At 41.6% G+C, this 26,530-nt stretch overlaps 1 protein-coding gene across 7 annotated transcripts in view; it reads right to left on the bottom strand.

Moving 5' to 3' along the window:
• Positions 1-26,530, bottom strand: part of LOC114476590 (axin-2-like) — a 111,097-nt gene that overhangs the window by 7,364 nt on the left and 77,203 nt on the right. For 5 of the 7 annotated variants that reach the window (XM_028468764.1, XM_028468424.1, XM_028468591.1 and 2 more), the window contains 5 exons: positions 12,968-13,913; positions 10,753-10,893; positions 4,744-4,846; positions 1,880-2,020; positions 253-656 (listed from right to left, as the gene is read on the bottom strand). In XM_028468764.1, the coding sequence (XP_028324565.1) occupies positions 253-656; positions 1,880-2,020; positions 4,744-4,846; positions 10,753-10,893; positions 12,968-13,809 (1,631 nt within the window). In that variant the 5' untranslated portion in view covers positions 13,810-13,913. Of the gene's footprint in view, positions 1-252; positions 657-1,879; positions 2,021-4,743; positions 4,847-10,752; positions 10,894-12,967; positions 13,914-14,588; positions 14,842-26,530 lie in introns of those variants that run through there. The other 2 variants (XM_028468335.1, XM_028468850.1) reach the window with 2 other exon arrangements.

Below are 26,530 nucleotides of genomic sequence, written 5' to 3'. Positions count from 1 at the left end.
AATATATGCAAAAAAATGTGCAGGAAAGGCATTAGAATTTGGTAGAAATAGGATGGGCAAAAATTGTTAAAAAAAAAAAAAAAACTAAATAAACTATATATATATATATATATATATATATATATATATATATATATATACTTAGTATATATATATATATATATACTTAGTTTCTTGAAGACATCTGGCGACCCCTTCCCAGTGTCTTGCGAGCCCCAGGTTGAGAACCCCTACATTAGTAGATCCACTTACGTAGACGTGAAGTCGGAGTAGTTGGCGCCCCCTGGAGGGCAGAGGCACTGCACACGCTGAGCCGCCTCGGCCTCCATCTGCTCCTTGGTCCTGGGCCCAGCGTGGTGATGGTGGATGTAGTGGTGGTGGATGTGCTTGGTCGACGGCCGGCCTGCCATCAGCGCCTTGGCAACCCCGGGGTACGAGCCCAACGTGGGCCCGGGGGACACCAGGGCCACCGCCGTCTGTTCCGGGGAGCGGGAGCGCGGCGAGTGGCGAGCGACGCCCGGCGACTGACAGCCGGGCGTCTTCAGAACCCGGGACAGATGTTCGTCTAGGATGGCCTGAGGATCTTCTTCACATTGGCCTCCAGGTGGAAGCAGGGGATGATGGAGGGACTCTCCACTCTCCTCCCTCTCCTCCTCCTGAAACGCACACAAACCAAGACGTTTAGAACTCTCAGCTTTCACCAACTTATATCTGTCACACTCTGAAGTCAGCGAGAGCAAACGCCCGCATCACTTGATGTGAGTTTTCCCTTTTTGCCAAACTGTTATCTTTGCTAACAGGCTTAGGGGTGCGCTTCATCTATAATGCAGAGTACGTCTTTGCCTCACAAAGAGACCGACGCTACACATGCTCAGCAGACGCGCCACTGGAGAGAGAACAAGTGGAAGGAAACTCAAGTGAGTCGAGAAACATAAGTTTGAAAGATTAAATAGTTGAGGACGCGGATGAAAATGGAAGAAGACGATAAACCAAGAGGGACTTTTCATCGAACATGCTGCGAGAAACCACTGACATACAGACCAACATTTACAGGTCTGAAACTGGAAAGATGAACCAAACTTTCCCTCATTAAAAGTAATTCCAGACAAACTAAACATCCCAAATATCAAGCTATAAATGCTCAAATGTGATGAATAAAACTAAATCTATGCTACACCAGAGCAGGACAAAACAGTTTCATCAAATCTTGCAAGAGTTTGTTGCGTGATATTGGACACGTTTGGTCTGTTTATCTTTTCCAAATGCTTGCTACTCGTTTAATATGGAGAAACTATGGTGAAAATATCTGATATTCTCCCAGAACATGCAAGGTAAGGGTCTATTTTGTGTAATTTTGCTAATTTTTATTTTGAGAAATTTAAATCAAAGTTCCTTTAACTTTTGTCACAAACGACAATATTTGTTTCTGTTATTGAAGCTGAGTAACTCAGGAAGTAAGGAAGTCATCGACGAAACACCACGAAAACACCCCAAGTGGCCTTTTAGCATCGCAGACTGATCCAACTATTATGACTGGCAGAATGTCGCAGACCGCTGATCAAAAATAAATAAATACTTAATGTCACTCATGTTGGACATGTCTTTTATTTTGAAAGAAACTTTTCCTTTGAAATGCATGCTGTGGAATGCATGTTGTACAGGAAAATATATAGATTTATGTTTTAAAAAAATATTTTATATATATGTGTGTTTTCAAAAGCTATTTTTGAGAAACTAAATTTGGCTGGTAGAATTGAGTCGTGATTTAATGACGTGGGTCCCAGGGTGAGACCAGGGTGAGACCCCCTGGTCTAAATCGTTAGAATTAGAAAATAAAACACTGTTTTAGTGGATTTTAAGGTCAGTGTGGATCTGTTACCTCCTGGATTTGTTGCAGTCTTTCTTCCAGCGAGCTCATCGTGTCCTGCTCTCGCTTTAACCTCTCCAGCCTCGTGATGAGCTGGGCGGCGAAGGCCGAGGGCTCCACGGGGGTCATCTCCTTGGGGAGCCGGTGTGTCCTCTGCAGAGCAAAAAAAGGCACAAAGATGGATTATTTAGAATGTGTGGCTTCTGAGTATTTGTCCAATCTGCTTCCAGTCCTGATCACTCCTCCACGAGGCCTCCAGCTAACCTGAACCTTCCTCTAGATCTACTCATGCCCACTGGCCCTTGGCAGTGCCAGGATGCCAGCTGAGGGGTGGGGGGGGGGGGGGGGGGGTGGGGGGGGGGGGGGGGGGGTTGGGGGTGATGGGTAGCATCGGCAGGGTAGCAGTTGGTCTCGCTCGGAGGGGAGGCCCCCTGCCTGCACTCTCTGTAGCCCGACCAAGCCATCATCTAGGCTGCCTCTGAAGTCAGAACACTTCAAAGGGCCCTTGTCAAACATCAAAGACACACTAGGGGTGGGAGGGACACGCGGCTTTAAATCTCCGAATAAAAGCCAGATATCGACAGAGGAGAGAGAATGAGGAAGAGGAGAGAGGAAGGGAAAAAGGAAAAGGGGACAAAATTAATGACATAAAAAACGAGAGGAAGAGGACTAAGATGTGCATCAGTAAGAGAGAAAGTGAAGAAATACACCAGAAGATCTAAAGAAAGTATTATTTATTTCCCGGCTGCATGCAGGGCATCTCTGAGCTACTCTAGTCACATTATCTCTTTCTTCTTTAACTATACGCGCTGCTATTTCTCTCCCTTTTCTTACTTTTTCTGTTATTTGGCACATTGGCTTTCTTTCTTGATTTTGACTCCTTTTCTATATAGTTTTTTTTTTTGTTGTTGTTCGTCTCATCTCTTTGTAGACATGATGAAGGGAAGAAGAAGAAAGGCAAGCGGAGCTGCTGGCAAAGGAGCGCCAGCCCTGCACGGGGCCCCCGCTGCCTGGGGCTGGTGCATCATGGGAGACAGAGCCATCTCCAAATCAGGAGGGAGACATTAAAGGAGTGCAAGTGGGAAAGGAAGAGAGAGAGAGAGAGAGAGAGAGAGAGAGAGAAGACTGAGGGGAAACAGACAACACTGTCTCTCTCACACACACACACACACACACACACACACACACACAACCACACACACACACACACACACACACGTGTTTGAATACAAAGACAAAATAATTCCATATGTATTTATTTTTTGGGGTCTGCTTTTACTGTCTAACCTGTGTCAATCTGTTCTGACCCAGTTCCTTAAAACCTCTCATATCAACTCACAAACATCCTGGATTTAAAGATCTCACACCTGATGGGCTGGAGTTTCACTAAAAACGCACTTTAAAACATGAGCTGTGACCCAAATGTAGTTAAAGTTTTCCATTTCCACAATCAATTACAGCAACGAATGGTACAGGTAGATAAAATGAGCACATTACTATCACTGTTAAGGTGTGAAATTATATTTTGACAGGTTAGGCTGAATAATTTGTGTTTTTGAACAACTTTTTTCTGGAAATTTACTTTGATCTACTGACAATGTTTCGACATTCAACTGCCAGTCTTCCTGTCAATTTGGCCACGCCCAGAAATAAGTCATAGGGACACATCAAAGGAATCAGCAGATGCCTCTGATTAAGACTGGCAGTTGACAGTTGAAACGTGTCATGTCAGGAGATCAAAGTAAAAAAGTCTGAATAAATGAAACCTTAACATATCATACTGTATATAGGTTAGGCTTTTTAAAAACATTTTCATCCAATCTTAATGGAAAAACTACACCATCTATTGTTGGAACAACACTAGATGTATGATTCTCCTTCAAAATAAAAGCACGGAATATGTTTTATTTAATGATTTTTTTAATCATTGTGAATACCAACGACCAACCAAAAAAAAGGTCCATGACGACAAAAAACGGAGGGAAATTAAGGAATTCACTTTCTGAAATGGATTTGGCCATTTTTTATTTTATTTTTTGAAGAAAATCAAGCGGAAATTGCAATATGACACAGACTACATACCCTTACACACATGTTTGGAGACATTATCACACATTTACATACCATTTTCCCCACAAAGAGACTGTCATATCGCATGAAAAATAAGACAGACTTAGTTTTATGACTTTGTTTTTGGACAATATGATGCATTTCCACCATATTTTCGCCACACAACGTGAAGCTGTATGTCAATCAAGTGGCTTTTGACGCACTCAAACTCTATTAACCGTATCAAGCGTGTTTAGTCGGATTTTGAGAAGTTTAATGACGTCCGACTACAGAAAGACGATGAACTGGAAACAAAACAGAAATGGCTAAACTGTGAAATTGAATTGGAATGTGAAATCTAAGGCTCGTACTTCATCACTCGTGTTTACTTTATCGTGGCGTTCAACACCCCCAGCAGCAGATATCAGAGTTTCATTCAGACACCAGATGCTTTGTGACATACAGTTAGTGAGACGGAAAGCAGGAATGACAACAGGAGTTTATAATAACAGCCCAGAAGAAGTGAGTGTGTAGAGGGGAGAGGAGAGGGAGGAGGGGGATGCTGGAACAGCAGTGAAGCGAGGCAGTGTGCAAATCCCGCCTTTCATTTACTCCCGACTTTTATATGAAACAAGCGGGAAAAAAATATCCTATTCTCTCACAACATGAGCTCTGAAAATAAATATAAAAAAGGAAATAAGTCAAATTAAGTGCAACTCCTTCAGGGAATCAGGACCCGTGTTAAAAGTTTTCACAGATCTCACACACACACACACACACGAAAAACAAACAAACAGAGGTGGTAAACTTAAGGAAGGAGGACTCACAGGGAAGTGTGGGAGTGTGACCTGGCCGTTGATCTTCACACTGCGGTGCATCTCTCGCTGGATTTGTTTCTTTTTGCCCAGTTTGTACGGAGGGATCCCATCCCTGTGGAGGAAGGTAAAGCCATAAGTCAATAACTATGCAATAGGGCTGGGCGATATGGACCAAATAAACTCATGTCTCAATATTTTTTCTCAAAATGGCGATGTAAGATATAAATCTTGATATTTTTAACTCAAAGTCTGACCAAAAAGACAATTCTGGGTTAAATTTGCTGATGAAGAATACCACACAGGTACCTTTATTAAGAAAAAGCTATAAATTAATATGTATATTGATATAGGCGATATCGTAATTTTTGATATCGCCAAAATAAAAAACTCAATATATTTTGGAGTCATTCCATGTATTTTTGTTGTCGAACTGTTTATTTTTGTAGTAGTTTTGTGTATTTTTCTCGATACCTTGTGTTTCTTTGAGTCATTTGGTTTTTCTGGCACATTTATGAACAAACAGCTGCACAATATGTGCCACTTTTGGCTTTTTCTCCTCTAAGGGACAGCACGTGTGAGTGAGTTCTGTAGTGTGGCTTGTTTAGAACGCACTCAGAAATCCATCAAACTGAGCTTTTCATGCTGTTCTGAGAAACAGTGAAAGCAGCAACTCTTAAAACAAGCACAAAATAAGCTATATCGATATATGCAATATTGTCATCTTCTGTATCGCCAAAATTGAAAACTCGATATATCTTGAATCTCGATATATCGTCCAGCTCTGCTGTGGCCATGTTAGCACCATTAGCTCATAATAGATCCTCCAGTTGACCATTGAAGTGACCGACGCCCAGTAATAATCACCCACTCGACACATTAGTGCTAAATCAAAAGGACCAAGAGTCCTTGAAGCCAAGGCAATAAAAGAAAATGCATGACCCCCCCCCCACACCCCCAGGACAAAGGCAGGGCTATGCTAAACACCCCACAGTGGGTTTCAAAGGAGGAGCCCCACGGGTAAGATTACATCAGTCTGTGTCAACTCTGACTGGGACTATTTCAAAAGAAATGATGCTAATGTGAGTGTGTGTAGAAAGTGTTTCAGTCTGCAACACGGTGCCGATAGCTGTGACGTACGAACAACGCAGACATCCATCCATCTGTTTATTCTTGGATCTCATTCTCCTCTGTCTCCCATTCTGTCTGCTAGTTTTTTCCACTCAGTCGCTACTTAAGCTGGGCCAATTATCGTGGTCGTTTTGGCTGCTCAGATGTGTCTGACCTAGCCCAAAACGCTACTTTTTCTGCTGCCTCTTTGAAATCTCACACTCGTGCACATATGCACCCGCTTGCCATCTTCGTTTGGCAAGCGCTCCGCTGCGAGCCTCTGATCTCAGGAACATCAAAAGGCTGGTTTGTAAGATAAGGTAATGTTTGAAGTTGGTGCAGCAGCATTCCCCAGCGTCCAAGTAAATCCATAAATAAGATATAAGCAAAAAGAGAAAAAAAAAATAGATAAATCCCCCCCGCACTCGTTCCTCCGCCCCCTTTCCTAAATCCTTCTCTCCTTGTTGTGCATCTGAGGAATGAGATTCAAATTTGCAGCGTTTCTCTCTAACTGTTATTAAATGACCACAAAGCAAATTGTTCCCTTCAAAGAAGCTGGTGAGACACAATCACTTGAGACAAGAACCACAAAGACCTTTAGTCAAAGCCCTCAGTGGGAACGAGTCGGAAAACCACTTTGAGACAGAATGTCATTCTGCATTTCCACTCTCACATTGGCCACATTTACAGGGAAGCTTTAATTCCTCTTTAATTCATAATAAAAGTTAATTCCTCTTTAAACTGACCATGTAAACACTTAATGGTTTATTCTGATTTTAATTATGAATTGAATAATTCCTCTATCTTGTAAACACTTAATTCTGCTTTAAGTTGCTCTGCGAATGCGCAACTTGACGCGCTGGTGACGACATAGTCCAACATGGCCGCCCGGATGGCAGCTAAAACTATTTATTACTAAGAGCCTTAAAAAACATGGATGTAATGAAAAGAGTGGCTGGACGTAAGCGCATAAACATGTGGACTTTTACACAGACACACATGGACTTACTACGCACGCGGACGTCGGCAAATGGAATAGGCGTCATCAGAACATGAAGCACCAGAGCAGCACTAATGACAGGTGGATCATTAAAAAGTTCTTTTTTCACTATCGTCCCATATAGTGGAGGTGGAACAGCTGTTGCATTCACCACTTGCTTTGATTGACCAAAGTACGAACTTCTATTTTTTCTCCTGCTCCGCTGATGAAACTGAAACAGCTGCTGCTTCAAAACTACTATCAAAATAAAAGTGAAAACAATTCTCATGTGGTCTTCTATGCTGGAGCCGAAAAGAAAGGGTTTGTTGTGTGTTTTTTCCCGACAGACGTGATGCGTCACGTTCGCCCCCTGTCCAATCAGAATCCTTCCCAACCCACAGACCAAAAGCAGAATTAAATAAAGCCAAATAAACTGGTTTTTCATGTAAACCTCAATTCGGAATAACTATTTCCACGTAAACATGAAGTAGAACACTTTCATTCCAAATATTTTCATTTGGAATAACTAATTCCAAATGAAAAAGCATCATGTACTGTAACTGTGTCCCACAATGGTTTTGGACTTCCCTGTGTCTCTGTGTGTGTGTGTGTGTGTGTGTGTGTTACTAAAATCAATGCACCACTACAGACTGCCCCCCTGAGACTCCGGGACATCAACGCTCAAAGCACAGGAAGAAACAACAGGAAACTCTTCAAAAGTGCAGCCACAGCCCAGAGCGCCAACAACAACCCAAACCAAGTTTCAAAACAAACTTCCCACTTGCTAACTATGTTTTTATCAGTCCAAACAAACTGCCCCCGCCATCTCAGGCAAACCATGTGACAGGCCTGGCTTTGTTGTCCAGTTTTTTTATTTTTTTTTGGGGGGGGGGGGTTGATAGAAAACAGCCGTGCACTCTTTCATGGTTTCATTGCTCCTTACTTTATGGGGATCTCCTATTCAGTTGTGCAAGTCATTTTCAAAGCAGGCAGCCTTCCTCTTATCCCGCTAAGCTCCCCTCACCTAACAATAGGCTGAAAGCGATTCAGTTAAGCCCTTTATACTCCATGCACTTTATTTTCTCACTCTCTTGCACTTGGAGCCTCGACACTCATGCTTGGGGCTCTGGAGCTTCAGATGCAGTCGATGGAGACCTCATGTCTTGTCCCAAAGTCTAGAAAGTAGGGCTGGGCGATATAAACCAATACTCACATCTCAACAACATTCAAGTACACTTCAAATATTCAAGCCAAACTAACACAGTTATCATATAAACAACATAATGTACGGTAAAAGTCTGTCGGAATAAAAAGTTATTCCAAATAAAAGTGCATGGTATAAAATATTAGAAAAGAGACAAATTAAAAAAGAGACAATATTATTTTAACTCTATAAAGTATTTTTTTTCTTCCCTTTTTTCTCTTTAAAAAAACAAAACAAAAAAGTCAATAAAGTCTGACCAGAAATACAATTCTGGGTTAAACTTGTTGATGCGAAATGCCACACAGACACATTTTTGGCTTTTTCTCCTCTAAGGGACAGCACATGTGAGTGAGTTCTGTAGTGGGGCTTGTTTAGGGGTTAGGACGCAGTCAGAAATCCATCTAACTGAGCTTTTCATGCTGTTCTGAGCATTTTAATACAAATTAAACTATAAAATAAAAATAAAAAATATTGCCATATCCATTTGAGAAAGTGAATTACCTCATTTCTGTCCGTTTTCCACCATCATAAAAAATATTGACCTTTTTTTGGTAGGTCGTTGGTATTCGCAATGATTGAAAACAATAAATTAAAATGTTTTTTTTAAATGAACTTCTATTTCAATGGGCATTCATACACATATTCTGTGCTTTTATTTTGAAGGAGATTAAAGTGTTGTTTATTATTCCAACAATAGAGGGCGCAGTTTTTCCATTAAAATTGGATGAAAACTTTTTTTTTTTAAATAGGTTATATTTTAGCCTAACCTACATATGTTAAGGTTTCATTCAGGAAATGTATTTGATCTCCTGATATGTTTTGACTGTCAACTGCCAGTCTTCCTCAGAGGCGTCTGCGGATCGCTGTGATGTGTCCTTGTAAGTTATTTCTGGGTGTTGCCAACTTGACAGTTTTGTCTGGCTGGCCACGCCCCCTGTCACCCGATGGTCTCTGAGGAAGACTGGCAGTTGACAGTCGAAACATTGTCAGGAGATCAAAGTAAATTCCCTGAAAAAAGTTGTTCAAAAAGAAGACAAATTATTCAGCCTAACCTGTCAAAATTATGTTTCACACCTTAACAGTGATAGTAATTGTATTTTATCTACTTGTACCATACGTTGCTGTATTTGTTTGTGAAAATGTAAAATTTCCCATAAATATTTGGGTAACAGCTCGTGTTATGAAGCCAAACCAGTTGAGCGCGTACTGGAGTACTATTTTAATACAAAACAAGCTATAAAATGAAAAAAATATCGTTATAGGCGATAATTGTAATTTTCAATATCGCCAAATTATAAATCTCGATATATCTTGAATCTCGATATATTGTCCAGCTCTACTAGAAAAGGTGTTAAACCTCTTGTGAACGGCCTCGCAGACACATGATCTCAGCACGCTGCGAAGGCCAGTGGCAGGAAACCGACCCACGGTGTGTGAGAGTGAGTAAGCCTCCTTTCATTTAGTGCCAACATTTTTCAATGAGTTTGTCTTGAGGCCCGAATGGCCGTTTCCCCCCCCCCCCCCCCCCCTCTCCTGCAGCTCTTCAAAGGAAAAATGCGATTAGATAATATGAAAAAAAAACAAGCCTGTTGTGGCAGAAGGGTGGGTGGGATGGATACATTTCAACTTTGAGGAAAGTGAGGCAACACTGAAACTCCCCCCCACATCACCACCACCAGCCCACCCCCAGCGAGATGCTCTCGTTTCTTTTTTCAACAGCCTGTAACTCATCAGAATAAATTTCAAAAGGTCTTCACACATAATGACTTTCCCAGAGTTATCTCTCTGGAGGCCAATGCAACAAGACGCACGTTAACGGAACTACCTGGAGTCAATCATAGAGGATAATTAAAACACATTTACTGTTAACGGTCCCTGGGATTGAAACACTGAGTGATATGACGAAGGCCAACTACTAATTGACGACAGATATTGCATTCAGGCACGTTGAGAGCGATGGGAAAAAAAGTCACGGCGTGTTGGCCATGGTCAGCCATTGGAAACCAGCTTTTTGAAGTCGATATGTTATGGTTTGATTTTTTGAGGAAGTTTACTTTGATCTCCTGACATGATTCGACTGTCAACCGTCAGCCTTTGATGTGTCCTTATGATAGTTCGTTCAGGGCGCGGCCACGCCCCCGTTGACTGTCGAAACATGTCAGGAGATCAAAGTAAACTTCCTGGAAAAAGTTGTCTGAATAAATGAAACCATAACATATTAATTTCAAAAAGACGACAAAACGAACTTGCTGGAAACATTACTTTAATCTCCTAACATGTTTCGACTGTCAACCGTCAGTCTTCCTCAGAGGTGTCTGCTGATCGCTTTGATGTGTCTTTATGAGTTCTTAATGATTGGTCAAAATATTACCAGCTGATACCGAGCACGTAACACATTGAACACATTCTTTTTTTTTTCTTTATTCAGACAACTTTTTTCAGGAAATTTACTTTGATCTCCTGACGTGTTTCGACTGTCAACTGCCAGTCTTATATAGAGGTGTCTGGTGATCACTGTGATGTGTCCTTAAGGGTTCTTTCCGGGGCGTGGCTAACTTGACAGTTGTGTCAGGCTGGGCCACGCCCCCACGACTGACAGTCAAAAGATGTCAGGAGATCAAAGTAAATTGTCAGGAGATAAAAGTCAATTTCCTGAATGAATGAAACCTCAACATATTAATCATGAATCTCGTGAGTGAGTTGAGTTTGTGAGGACAGAAACACTTACACGCTGCTGTCGGTCATGGACATGGAGTCGTCGGTCGTGGCGTCGCTGGACATCTCGCTGTCGTTGGCACTGGTGGCGGGGGCAAAAATGTAACCAGAGTTTACAAAGTAGGGGCTGGCGGGGTCTGCGTGACGCTGAGACCTGCGAAGGACCCGAGGAAACAGAGATTAACGTTTGATATGATGTGCTTTGGCAACACAAATCATTTGTTTGTGGACTTCTGAAATCAAAGTGAATACCTGTGGGAGGTTGTTGTTGATTAGATACATCGTTTTTGAGTTGGGGAATGTAAGAATATGGATTAACATTTGCTTGTATGCTCTTTCATTAAATCTGTATCCTGTGTGTGGGGATGGGGATGTAAATGTGATAAACGTGTGTGTGAAGTGACCATCTCTTCCCTTCGTGCATGAATGAACACCAAACTTCTTCTTTTTGGCCAAATCTCCGGTCTTTTGTTTTGCCACAGGCAGATAATCCTGCTTCTTTTCCACCCTGTAACTTCCCTCTGTCTCTCTTTTGGAGTGGCTGTGGTTCCATGCTCTTCCACTTTTATCCCCCCCCCACTATCATCCCAGTCTGGGGGCCCCTCCTTCAGCGTCTCTCCGCTGCTTTGCTTTCTAAAGTCTCCCGCTCCAGCTTTTTTACTCTCTCCTGCTGTGTTGCATTCCTGCTCCAGTAGTGAAGGGGGAGGACAAGGAAGAGAGAGAGAGGAAGGGGGAACTTGAGCTTTGGTGAGGGAGTGAGAGGGAGCGAGGGAAAGAAGGGAAAGGAGGGCCCCTTTCTTTATGAGAATGCCTTCTGCCGGCAGTGCCGAGGAGAACCCCAGCATGACTAAAGCCCAAGGCCCCGAGCACAAACCTGACCTTTGGAAGGTCCACGCAAAGAGTCAGGTATTTAGCACAGCTGGGCTCTCTTCTGCACCCCCTGCTCTCTTTCTTCATCCCTTTTTTTCTTTCACAACTTCTCCCCCTTCCTGTCTTCCCCCTTCCCCTCCTTTCTCCCACCAAAGCATGCCCAGTCTAAACTTCAAAAAACCACGGATAAAAGTGTCGGAAAGACTAGAAACACTAAGGAAAGTTGGACACAGAGTGGGACCATGATGTTTTGTTGTTTTACAATCACGTTCCGACACAACCGTTGGACGTCCCTCAAGCAAAGAGAGGGGGAAAGAAATGTGTGCACTGGCAAAATTAGTTCCACATGTTTGAGATGGAAATTGGTTGACCCAAAGAGGAAAGTAAGGGGAAGGGAAAGGGGGCTCTGTCCCTCGTGCTTTTTTGAAAAGTGAAAACCAAGAATGTGAGGATCACACCAGGAAGACATGTCAACAAACCCCCCCTCCCCTGTGTGCTCATTGGTCCCTCTATCTCACACGACTGATAAAAAACTCTAAAAGTCATAGTAATCGACCTCATTGGTTGCCTTCATTCACTCCTCCCAGGGTGAAAGCAGGGCACCTAGCTGCTTTGAAAAGTAAGGATAATCCATAAATTATGAATTTTTCTAACAGACTATCAAGTCATCGTCAGAACTCTTGCTTTAATAACTGCAACCAGATGTGAGGACAAAGTCGTCTAAATCTGAAGAAAAACAACTTGAGCGCGAGCCTTTGATGTCGGCCCCATGCATAAAAAAAAAAGAAAATCCAGTTCTTAGGAAAAAAAAGTTCTTGGCTGAAAAAGATTTCAGCTGTTGGACAATGTGTGGGACGAGCTCTTAAGATAAAAGCCCAAATGCTTTCTGCTTTGATCTGCGACCAAGAGAACAATATCTCCACTTGGCATGAGAGACTGAGCGACTGCTTTTAACTCGATATTAGCATTTCTCTGGATTAAGGGAGACACTTTGTAACACTATGCCATTCCCTAAATATGTCTCAGAATAAAAGAGCAAGAATGGCTTTACAATGGCATTGTATTGATCTGTGAAGTGGAAACAGTCTTGGAGGGTTTTTTTTTTTTGGCGTCTGAGCTCAATTCCTGAACCGGAGGAAAGGGTTTCAAAGCACAGGAAACTTGAGCGAAGCTGCCTGCAAGACAGCGTTTACTTAAAAGGAATGCTCAGATGTTTAGTAGCCCTCCACCCCCCCCGCCCCCCCCCCCCCCCCCCCACCCCAGGAGACAGGAGGGCACATGTTCCTCTGAGACCCTTTGATCCACTGTCTGTTTCTAAGTGTTTGTGGAATAACTGGAAATAACTCAGGTGTTCTTACCTGTAACTGTTGCCCAGCACTTCAGCAGCTGTCCTGATGGTCGCAGTGGCCCTCAGGTTCTTGGCAGACAGTCCCACCACAGACCCCAGGGTCCTGGCCTTCAGCTCGGAGCAGGTCGTCCACTCCTCTTCCTCCATGAGAGGAGGAAGGTATCCGCACATCAGCTTGAGGCTGCCCCCCAGTCCCCCTCCGTGGTTGAGGTACGCGTTCTCGCAGCCGGCGCGCACGTACTCGAGGTATATGTCAGAGGTGAGAAACATCTGGTACGCGTTGTCCTCCATGTCGCTCTGGATCTCGGTCTGAGCCTGGTCGAACATGGCCGAGTCGATGAGCTGCTTCTTGATGCTGTCCCGGATGAAGGTCTTGGTGGCGGGTTTCAGGTGCTTGGCCACGATGCCGTTGTTCTCCACGTACCGCTTGAAGATCACTTTGGCCACGCGCATGGTTTTGGTATCCTTTAAGTCCATCTGCCGAAAGCCGTTGCAGGCGAACCAGAAGTCCAACGTGTCCACGCAGTTCTCGCGCTCCAGGAAGGTCTTGAAGAGGTGCGCTCCGTCCCGGTCCCCCAGCAGGAAGTGCAGGGACTTGGTCCAGCGCACCAGGGGCGAGTCCGGGGACGCGCTGCCCTCCGGCTCCCCGAGACCACCCTCGTTCCTCCGGGGCGTGGGTCCGGGAGGAGCCGGGGCGTCCTTCACCTTACTCCCTTTAATCTGGCGACTCATTTTTCCTGATCTGCAGCATGACGACGCGTCTCCTTCCTCCCCCGGTACCGGAGGACGAGGAGCATCCTCTCGGAAGCTGCTGCTGCTGCTGGTGATGAGCTCCGTGAGCGCCCTGCTCATGGCTCCTGCTCAGGCTCCAGCTGCCGTGTGAGCGCCTTCAGCTCCAGCCTTAATCCTCCTCACTCTCTGAAAGCAGCGGGGGAGCTTCTCAGCTCCTCTTCACTCTGAAACACACACACACACACACACACACACACACACACACACACACACACACACACACACACACACACACACACACACACACACACACACACACACACACACGTAAACGTATTGATCTAATCAAAGCCAGATCCTGCTGAAACTTCAAAGAAAAGACATCAAGTAAACAGTTCCTTTCAAAATAAAACAGAAGAACAGAAATATGAAAGGCTTTTTTTGTTTCTTCCATTCCTCCCTCATTTCATTTATCTATTTATAATCTAAACGAGGGGATCAACTACAGCCTACATTCTCACCGCGCATTGATCTGCCACATCAAAACACTTCTTTTTTACAAGAATCATGATCATCTATCTCACACACACTGACACGCGCACAGCCACTTTTCTCCAAAACCATAAAAAAACACGTGTTCTCCTAACGAGGCTTCAACTCCAATTAAATTCCAAACAACGTGATTCGGACCCTGTCGCTGTTCCTTTTACGCACACTTGGAAAGCAGGCATGTGATGATGATGATGATGATGATGATGATGGTGACCTTACAACGTGTAGAAAAAGAGCCCCGCGGGACGCGCCAGGCGCCCGTGCGTAAATGTGCGCGATCAGAATGAAAATGTGCAATGAAACGATCCGTGAGGAATCCTCAGCATCAATGAAATAGTGCAACATACCATCGCAGATGAGAATCTCAGAAAAAAGAGCAAAAAAGCGGGTAAAAGTTCCCCGTTAGTCCATCTTCACATACGGTCCAAAACGGGTTAATCCAGCGACCATAAAAAAAAGCAAAGTGTGGTTCCAGGAGTAGTTTCACGTACTCCGTCCCATTCAACAACTGACCTCAGAGAAGCAGCTCAGCCCTATGTAGATCACCATCCAGAGGAGGAGGAGGAGGAGGAGGAGGAGGAAAGAGTGAGCCTCAGCCTTCCCACTTTTTTCCCAGAGAGAAGAAGAAGGAACAGCTCCTCCACACAAATATTCTGCTTTCTTTATTATCTGGGCTTCACACACACATAAGCTTCTTATCTATCTACAGCTCTCTTTGCATTTTCTCGCCCACAAACAAGAAAGAAACACAGCGCGCGCGTTTCTCCAACTTCAAAGGCGCGGCGGCAGCATATCAAAGCAGCCGAAAGAGGGGGCTTTCCGACCACTCACGGTCCGCAGAGCCCCGGTTTGCCCTGTGCCCGCTCTGTCTCACCGGGCTGGTCCTGGCAGATACATAACAACATAGCAATGAACTCAGGGATTCTCAGCAAGAGGTGCGTGGGCTTCCAGAGACATATTCAGCCACGCCCACCCAACAAACAGGACGAGCCATAATAAATTATTATTATTAATGATATTCACAAAACACACAGGATTAGATACATATAGCCAATGAGATGTAAAGAGTACTGATGTATCCTACTCAAGCAAGTAAATCATACATAAAGTAAAAAGTAGCTCAATTAAATAGTATTCAAATGAAAAGTTACTGGTTACTCTCACCCCACGCGTTTATTGTTGGTAATAAATCTTGCCACGGTTGCTTTGCATACAGGACGAGCTGCAAATCAATCACTAATAATAAATTACTCATAATATTCACAAAACACAAACAGAGATGAGATGAATGCAGCCAATGAGAAATATCCTACACATATACAACTGTAATATGCAGCATTGCTGAAAAATTTCATCATGAACAACTGAAGAAACAAACACAGTTACATCTTCCTTGCACTTGTCCTCATGCATATATCATAAAACCTACTTTTGCATTACTTAACCTTGTAAAGCACTTTGAGTTGCACTATTTTTGTATGAAAAGAACTTTTATAAATAAAGTTAATCGAGGAATGTTGACACTGAAGCTAATATGTAGTGGAACACAGTAATAACGAACAAGAAGACATAGTCAACAACATTCCTCGCCAGATTGGTTCTCATTGTAACGCACAAGCTTTTCCTAAATGTCCTAAATCTAAAGAACACACCAGAATATAAAATTACTAACTATCTTAAACGATTTCTAAGAAAAACTGTCCCCTTTGAAGATACCTCAAACATAGCAAAAAAAAAAAATGGACCAAGGGCAATAACTACGGAAGAAATATTTGCTCACTTCTCATTTTCGAACTCCATCAACGTATTGATACCCTGAAGCCACACATCGAATTTGGTTTTCGTATCTTAAACGGTTTCTAAGAAAAGCTCAAACCTATATCGCCTTTCCACTTTGTGGCGAGGGACAATAACTTTCGATTACGATAACGATATTTCAGCCTTGAGTATTGGCCAATACCGATATCAATCTGATATTAGCACGATTCGGAATGCTTATATCGGAAATTTTAGATGCAGTCCAATAAAATCCAATATTCGTTTTCTGGCTGATATCGGACCGATATCAATATCGGATCGGGACACCCCTAATTATCACACTGATTTTCATCCTGGTTTCATGAGATTTCTGAGTGTTCTTATTAAACGTACACTTACATGATATATCAGAGTTCATTGTAATGTAAAATAATGCAGTGGAATGTAGACGAATAATGCAGACGGAAGATGGTTATATAAGTCATCACATGCAGCCGTAGTTCAACAGATACTACAGTTTCTCAAACTCCCAAAGTTAAAAACAAAACAAAAACACAAATTGTAAATGATTTTCAATCATAAGATACTGATCTGACTTCAGGTTCCACCTCCACAGTCTACCTGCAAACTGGGAGAAAAAACCAGGGAAAATATTCCAATCCTGAAGTCGTTTCCATGAAAATATTGCACATTTGAACCTGATGTAAAAAAAAAAGGTTTGTTTTTTTTATTCGTAGCCCTTTTCATTTCAAACCAAAACAAACATCCTAGGAACACAAAGACTAAGAAATATCTCCAAAAATGGCCTCAAAAAATTGTACATTCTGCCCTAAAAAAGCTCTAAAACAAATCTTCTCCCAAGAGAAATAACACAATATCAATATAAAAAAATCAAATAAAACATGATGAAAATATAATTAATACATATCTTTCTTTCTTTATTCTTTCATCAAAACAATAAAAGCAAAACATTGAATGCATACAGTATGTTCTGTTTACAACACAAAGAAGCAACTACAAATATAAGTATATACATACAGCACATACCCTACATACACATATACATACATACACACAAACTCCATGATTGTCCATGTTTGCAGTCATTTTAAGTTGTAAAGCCAGGTTTAGTGAATCAGACTAAAAACTAAAGCAACTTTCTTGAACCCAAATGAGTTTCTTTAGTCACAGTAAAGCTAATAAGCATTGGTTTTTATTCTGAAGTGAGTGACGCTCGTATCATCGCTGCAGCTGTTTGTTGTGTTAACATTTCCACTGTTTATCAGCCGCCTGCACAAATAACTGTTTAATCTGATTTAAGTAAATCATCTGAAGAGTAATCGCTCATAAAACCGATTGATAGCCGAAGCTTTACTGGATGAGAAGTTAAACTTATCAAATTCTTACACATGATCTCTATTACTTATTGAATTTCAATGATTGTTTTAGCAATTGGGCTAATTCCAAAGGCTTAACCAACATCTCGTGACAGAGAATCTAAGATAGACACTTGACTGTCAGTGTTTTCTCTGAACATGCACTAGTTTTCACCAGCTTTAAGTCAGTCCCAAGTTTCTAACAGTGGATTGACTCAATCCATGAAATAAACAGAGCAACTGATGAAGCTGATTCATTTAGTTTGAAATCGTTTTTCTACACAACAGTTGATAAGTTGGGTCAGACAATGCTATCTGTAGTAGCGCTTCTAGCTCCACCCACATCCTCTACCACCGAGTGGTCGAGGATGTTAGCTGCTCCATGTTAGCATTGAACTGTTAGCTGCTACATGTTAGCATTGAGGTGCCAGCTGCTACATGTTTAGCATTGTGGTGCTAACTGCTACATGTTTAGCATTTGAGGCGCTAGCTGCTACATGTTTAGCTTTGAGGCGCTAGCTGCTACATGTTTAGCTTTGAGGCACTAGCTGCTACATGTTCAGCTTTGAGGTGCTAGCTGCTACATGTTTAGCATTGAGGTGCTAGCTGCTGCATGTTTAGCATTGAGGCGTTAGCTGCTACATATTTATTATTGATGCCCTAGCTGCTACATGTTTGCATTGAGGTGCTAGCTGCTACATGTTTAACATTGAGGTGCTAGCTGCTACATGTTTAACATTAAAGTGCTAGCTGTTACAAGTTTAACACTGAGGTGCTAGCTGCTACATATTTAGCATTGAGGTGCTAGCTGCTACATGTTTAGCATTGAGGTGGTAGCTGCTACATGTTTAGCATTAAAGTGCCAGCTGCTACAATTTTAGCATTGAGGCGCCAGCTGCTACGTGTTAGCATTGAGGTGCTGGCTGCTACATGTTAAGCATTAAGGTGCTAGCTGCTATATGTTTAGCATTGAGGTGCTAGCTGAGGCTAGCAAAGCTCCGCTGATCCACAATTGCTTTCTTACACAATTTTCACACAACTGGGCTCTAATTTTCCATGATGTTTTATTTCAACTAAAATTAATGCCCATGAAGCAGAACAGCGACTTCTCTGGTTCTCCTGTTTCTTGTGCTGTGGTCTGTGCGTCAGTATTATGGTATACCGGGAACTCGTGCAATTAATAAGGTTCCTCACTGTCTGTAGTGCAAAGCACCCCTATATAAAAAAATGTATATAGCCCTAATAAAAACATGTTTTTAAAAGTCCCAGAGTGGAAAAATAAATTTGGGATGTTTCCATTATTTGAAGATTAAAAATGTCACATTTCCACATGATTTTCCAGGTTCTACTCATGATTTTTGCAATCTCACGGAGTGTTACTGTGGCATAATTTACATATTAGTCACAGGGTTTTAGCCACAAAGATGTCAACCTAACAGACTTGGCAGCTTCACATTCACAGAAAATGGCACAGCATGACATTTTGATTGAAATTGGACACAGAGCAAAGGCAAGAGCTGTTCTCCACTCTTTTAATTCACATGACTCCTCTAATGTCATTGTGACAGAATCTTAAAGAGCGGGTTAGACAGTGATCCAATCCCATGGTACTTCAAAGGCCTATATTGTCCCTTTGATGTTAGAAATCAACTTTAAAGGGAAATATAATTATATAAGTCAGAGGATTCGGATTCGCAAAACTCTCATGATGATACAAGACATGAGAACTAATGAAATCCAACTTGTGCAAGGTCCCAAAGTGGTGGTTAATTCATGTTGGTTTATACTTTGAGTAACGGCGTGCTGTGTGGCAGCTCCCATGTGGCTTTGCAGCTGTGTCAGTATCACATGGCCTTTTATGTCCACTGCTTGGTTACTAGTTGTGGTGGCAGTGACATTGTTCTCAGAGACTTTATACAGAAAGATTCATAAAAGGCTTTTCTTATGGGGACTAAAAAGGATTTGTTCACTGTTATTGTACATGTAAATGCTTAGTGCTGGGCAGCGATCACATGATCTTCTGCAATTACGTCAGGAATGATTGTGTTGTTACGTGCAATTGCAAAACAAAATTCAAAACTAAGGTATAATGTCCAATTTATGTCAAAATGTACTGCAATATAATTGTCTATTATGCAGAAACAATAAAACTAGGATTTAAAAATCATTTTACAATGTTTTATTAAGGCTGGGAATTTATCGTGTTAATTGCGATTAATTAATTAAAGAAAAAAACCGCAGTTAATAATTTTTTTTCCACTCTAAACAGCGCTGAACACTTACTGATGCACAGACCACAACACTAGAAACAGGAGAACCAGAGCAGAAGTTGTTGCTGTACCTTTTTTTTTTTCTAATCAGATGCTCTGTTTATTTCATGATATCCACAGATATTCTAACTATTTTGCACTGTTCAGTTTCCACTTCTCTGGAATGTTCTGTACTAAGTGCTGGGGGACATCCGAGCAGATCACCTGTATTAATGTATGTACAGTATGTGTTTCTGGGTTATTCAGATTAAAAAGAGAGTTAAAACAACCCATTAACACCTGGAAGTCAGTTTTGTGTCCAAGTGCAACAATTATTATGACTTTACAGATTAAACAATGGAAAAAAACAACAGAAAATCCTCCTACGTTGGCTGAAACACAGTGTAGGGAATCAAAATCACGAGAACCCTAGATGGTACGTGTGTCTTTTTCACCCTAATCAAAACACAATTCCTGACCATTTATTTACCCCGCAGGGTCCGAACAGAATTGTGGTATAACGATCAAAATTAAGACTCTAGTCCAGACTCCTCTCAGAACACTTTAAATTACAATGTGCACAAAGGTGTTTATGGGCTTTTGATCAAATGATACAAAAACAAAAATGTACATTCTGCAGCTTTAAGTCATTTGAATCTGTGAGCATGCGGAGTACAACTGGACTGTTTTAGTCGTGAGTGTTTCATTGATAAATCAATTCCACTGAATCCTTTGAGTCAGTGTTTATTAGTGTGACCATACGTTCAGTTTTACCCAGACATGTCCTCTTTTCATGTCTTCTCTGGGGGCGTTTTACACCTTGATGAAATTGATCGGGTTTCCCAGGGACCCTGAATGCATCTAGGGCAGGGGTGTCAAACTCATTTTAGTTCAGGGGCCAAATATGGAGCAGTTTAATCTCAAGTGGGCCACAGATTAATTTCAACTTTATTTTGCCTTTACATAAAATTTAATGCGTAAATGATTATTGTCGGTTTCTTACATATTTTGTATTTTAAGTGTTAAATCTTGTTTAGTTTTTAAAGTAGCACTTTGAGATTCCTTGGAATGAAAAGTGCATTATAAATTTAAAAGGTATTATTATAAGCAATAAGTGTTCCAACAGGGTATTTAATTAAGGGAAATATTATGTAATAATTTGAGGAAAATTGAAGGATTATGTAAGCATTTTGAGTTTTTTTCAGCTGTGGGGCCAAATTGGATGTTTCAAAGGGCCGGATTTGGCCCCCGGGCCTTGAGTTTGACACGTGATCTAGGGGAACACGTTAATATGAAATCTGAGAAATTCAGTTCCTGAAAGCTAATGAGTTGCTCTTTACAGCCAATGTGTTAATGAATAAATTAATGTAAAAATGTACTCACACGTGATGGAATCATTAAAGAGATTTTAAGTAGGTTTATATGAGATATTTCAAAGACAGATTGTTGTAATCATAATAAAGGGGATTGACTTCAGACACTCACCATTGATCTCAGATATTTTTTGTCAGCACAAAGATTTGACTCTTGATCAGAGATTTTTAAAACATGAATCAAAACAATGCAGCATCTAAAGTATGAAATGAGTCATTAATGGAGCTAAAGCCATGAAATGCTCAGTCGTCATCATTATCAGCGCATACACTTCCTTCCTTTAGGAACCAAATAGAGAGAGCAAAGAATTATTTAATGTAATGTTTGAAGTGAAGGACAATCTTTAAAGTGGGATACTCAGGGTTTGGGATAAGACGTTATTATCTGGGCTCAAATTAAATCATTGCAAAAGAGTAAAAAAAAAAGGGTCGTTGGTTTGATTTTTGCTGACAGGATGGAAGCTTCCCTCAGCTCGTTTTTAATGATATGTAGAGTTCAGGACTCGCTTTAACTCATCATGAGACCATGAGACCATGAGACCACACCTGTTGACCCGTCAATGTGCTCTTGTGTTAGACGGGGACAAAGCAGAGAGCGGGGGCCATAAAGTAGCCACGAGAGAAGCCTCTTTTTGATGTCGACCCTGGCCTGACCCCCTTTGTTGGAGCCCTAACCATTTCACAGTGAGATCCCAATGCTTTAAAGGATCAATGCAGGACCCAGTGCTGCCCACAACCCACTACCAAGCCCCAATAAACCAGGGGTGACCTGGAGGCTAATTGAGACCTTCGGTTTGGGGGGAAATAAAGGGCATCTGGTGTGTTGTCACACTTTGGAAATGAGGCTCAACTTTAATTAGAGCCCAGGCAGAGGGCGGGGCCTACACTGCATATATGCAGATATGCAATCTGAGTATGATGCAAACTCATTAACTTTTCAAAATAAAGCATCTTTTCTTGTCTTCCATTAGTTTTTAACTCTTTTGTAAATAGGGCTGTTGCTTTGAAGTTAACAGGAAGTTTGTGAATGAAATGTGTCTACGTGAGTTTTATGGATGAAATGAGCACATGTTGATTTTCTACTTGGTCACTTTCTCACTTCAAATGTTTTCAGAACTTTTAAAGTTGTTGAATTTGTGGTGTATCGTACGTTGTGTGACATTTCAAACGCAGCTCACCCATGCGAATTTCCCCCTGATCCTTGTTAGCCAGTGCTGCTACGTGCTAAGCTAACTAGGCTACGACATGTGGTATTGTTGTCTAACTTCAATAAAGGGATTTGCAATAAGTGCAGATAAATCTGTAGATTCTTTCTAATGGTCTGCAAACTTAATCATAGTTAGCGCTGCTACATGCTAAGCTAGCCCAAACATGTGAGGCTAGTGCAGGGGTGGCCAGTCCTGGTCCTCAACAGCCACTATCCAGCATGTTTTAGATGTTTCCCTCTTCTAACACACCTGATTTAAATGACCAGGATCGTCATCAGGCGTCTGCAGAGCTTGATGATGAGTTGATCATTTGAATCAGGTGTGTTGGAAGAGGGAAACATCTAAAACATGCTGGATAGTGGCCCTTGAGGACCAGGATTGGGGACCCCTGGGCTAGTGTCTGATGGCACATTTACCTTTTCCCTGGAAAGATAGACAACATGAGGGCGTTTGACTTCAGTGGAAACGCTCATCATTCCAATCATACTTATAGTAAACACTACATACTCAGTGAGTTTGTAATGTGTAGTACGTTAGTGTGACATTCACAACACAGCCCGAGTCAAAGAGACGACTCAGGTGATTTTAGACTCTATCAAACATTTTGATAATAAAGTTACGCAGAAATCACAATTCGGCCAAAAATTACCGAGGCAATTATGCTATTAGGCTAATGTGCATTTTTGTCCAGAATGACTAAGCATCACGTGGTCTTCTATTTTGAATAACATTTATTTAGTTCTTTATGAACATCCAACCAATCCAATGATGAATAAAGCTCCTATATTAATATCTCTTTGTGTGGCCCTCACTGCACTGAAACAGGTATCATGAGGACGAAGACGATAAACTCTGGATTCGAAGCGAGTGTTTGTGAAGAAGAAGAAGAAGAAGAAGAAGAAGAAGAACTTTGCTGTACTTTTCTTCTTCCCTGTCCGTGTTAGCCGTGTACGCTACAACTCTTTGATGCTGTATCATTAGCTGCATTAGTCAGACAGTCGGCCTGCATTCTGTCTGTTTTTTCTTCTGAGGAACGTCTTGATTTGCATCACATCAGAGAACACAATATATGTTCCCACAACGGGAACAATCGTGTCCTATATCGCCTCCATCCTCCATCAGAGGCAAGGGACGGATAATTGCAAATAACTCAATATTTTGGAGTTCAAAGGCAGCCGTGGGTTTGAGTGATAATTTTGGCCGAGGATCACCGTAAACACTAATAAAATTAAGTGCGTCGGAGTGGGGAGTGGGCGTGGCCTGGCTTCTCTTTGAACAGACCCTGTGATCAGTTCCCCCTCTCAATTAGCGTATTGTCCACTTCTCCTTTCAGCTGCGAGGGAGGGGACGCCACCCACCCCCCCCAAACCCCAAGCCTCCCTTTGAAGTGATTATCCCTTTATCTCAAGCCTGAGCGAGGAATATCTTGGGGGACAATGGCAAATTAAAGCCCATATGGAGGGAAGCGTGAATGTCTGTTTGCAGAGAAATCGGCATAAAAAAAGGAGCAAAACGGAGGAATAAATAGAGTGAGAATGGCATCATCCTGTTTGCGTGAGCCGAGGGGCGAGCGCCTGGTGTCAACACTCATCCGAAAAAAGTAATTTTGGGCCCGTGGCTGAGTTGACACTTGTAGCGGGGGTGACTTAAGAGCTCAAGAATAAGGAAAGAGGGGAGGGATGGAGGGATGGAGGGATGAGCAGCATGGAGAGCAGAGAGGAGTGCAGTTGTCAGCAGAATCAGATGGCGGTCAGGCAGACGGGGCTTGAAGAAGATACAATTAAAGTGTGGAGTTAAGACGGGCTTTGAAGTCCGACATGGTGCATAACACCCTTAAAGTTTGAGAAGACAGCCATTCATCTGCTTGTTATGGCTTGTTAAGACCAATGCTCTTAAAAAGACCCTCTCTCTCTTTTACTTTTCTTTTTTCAACTTTATTTTCAATGGAAGAGTCCAAATTAATAAACTACATGACAAAGATGTAATGACAAAAAACACACAAATGACTCCAAAAATGACTATAAAAACACATCTAATGACAATTAAAACACTGAAAATTACTCAGAAACTAGATGTAATGATGGAAAACACAAAAAATGACTTAAAACATACAAAACAACAATAAAAACACACAAAAGGACTCTAGATGTAATTAGTCATATATTATACATCCTGGTATTTCTACCCTACTCAATGTTTTCATACTATCTAATGTGAACACACTACGTACTCATTTAGACGTCAGTACGAGTAGTACGTTAGTATGACATTTACTACATTACATTATATTAGTGAAGTGTTGCAGTAAAAACCCCACCAGTCGCAGATGTTCCTTTCAAACTGTCTCTGATGAACGAGCAAAAAAAACTACACACACACACACACACACACACACACACACACACACACACACACACACACACACACACACACACACACACACACACACACACACACACACACACACTGTGCCTTGGCAAACATTTGTTCACATCTGATAGTTTCCATTAGCAGAGGATTAGCCTTTGTTTCTATACTTTATTAAACTTTTAAGCCACCGAAAAACAGGATTGTACAACAGAGAAGAAGAAGAAGAAGAAGAAGAAGAAGAAGAAGAAGAAGAAGACACACAAAACTATTCAAAAAACACAAAAATCACAAAATCACGTGTAACAACAAAAAAACACTCTGTTTCACAATTAATAAAAAACACACAAGACGTAAATAAAAACACACAAATGAGAACAAAAACATGCAAGAAACATACAATACGACTCCAAAAACACACGAAACGATGATAAAAATATGCAAAACACAACAATCTTACACATATTTACTGCAAAAAAACACACAAAACAAACCTAAAAACACAAGAAATTTCATTCATTAGTGTTTCTGATTTTTCACTTTGCTGTTTTGGATTTCAAAATAAGGGAGATTTTCTGGCGCCCACTACCAGCCGTCCCACCCACCCAACCAAGCTCCAGTATCCCTTATATTTTAATATAGATGTACAAGAAATCTAAAATTGCCACTTTTCAACCACTTACTAAATACAATTATGTGATATAATCTGGAAGGTCGACCTTTATGAACATTAAAAGGCTGTGAACGTTCCTACTAGGGCTGGTGATATGAACCAAAACTCATATCTCAATATATTTTCTCAAAATAGTGATTTATGATGTAAATCTTGATAATTTTATTAAATAAAGTCTGACCAGAAAAACAATTCTGGGTTAAATTTGCTGATGCAAAATGCTACACAGGGAAGCATCAAGGCAAGATGGCGCCATCAAGGCAAGATGGCGCCGCGGATGGCTGCTGTGGTGTGTTGGTCCGCACTTTTTTGTCTTGTGCGGCAGCTGAAGAAGTTCAGTCTGCCAACAAGGATGATGGTGAACTTCTACAGCTCCATCATCCAGTCCATCCTCTGCTCCTCCATCACCATCTGGTACGCTGCAGCTACGGCCAAGGACAAGGCCAGACTGCAGCGTATCATCCACTCTGCAGAGAAGGTCATCGGCTGCAATCTGCCCTCCCTCCAGGACCTGTACGCCTCCAGGATTTTGAGGCGTGCAGGAAAGATTGTGGCCGACCCCTCCCACCCTGGTCATAAACTGTTTCAATCTCTCCCTTCTGGTAGGAGGTTTCGGTCCATCAGGACCAGAACCTCCAGACACAAAAACAGCTTCTTTCCCTCTGCCACCATCCACATGAACACACCCCAAGTCACCCACTGAACCCCCCCCCCCCCCCCCCACCCGATCACCACCTCCACCAGCTTGATACCTGCTGCACTGTATATATATATTTATATTTATCCTATTTATCCTTCATTCTCTATCTATCCTTTATTTATCCCTCATCCTTTATATTTATCATTATTATTATTATTATTGTTGCTGGGTTGTTCTTTGTTGTTTTGTTTTTATTTCTTTTTGTTGTTTGTTTTGTGAACCAACCACCAAGTCAAATTCCTTGTACTGTCCTTAAAACTGTACATGGCAAATAAAACATTTCTGATTCTGATTCTGATTTATTAATAAACAGCTGATCAATATGTGACACTCATTAATCATCTAACTGAGCTTTACATGTTGTTCTGAGAAGTAAAAGCAGCGACTCCTAAATCTAGGATTTTGTTTCATATGATACTGTATATGAAATATTATAGTTTTCTATATCGCCAAAATAGAAAACTCGATACATCTTGAATCTCGATATATCGAGAAGCACATGTGTTTATTTAATATACTTACAGTTTATATACAAGTCAACACGTTGCATATTTACCGTTAATTTTCACGTTGCTTGTTTTTAAG

This window comes from Gouania willdenowi, chromosome 1, assembly GCF_900634775.1.
Source record: "Gouania willdenowi chromosome 1, fGouWil2.1, whole genome shotgun sequence".
In the NCBI taxonomy this organism is placed as follows: Eukaryota; Metazoa; Chordata; class Actinopteri; order Blenniiformes; family Gobiesocidae; genus Gouania; species Gouania willdenowi.
Note: the sequence above shows the minus strand (reverse complement) of the source record. Positions and strands in the feature narration are given on the sequence as shown.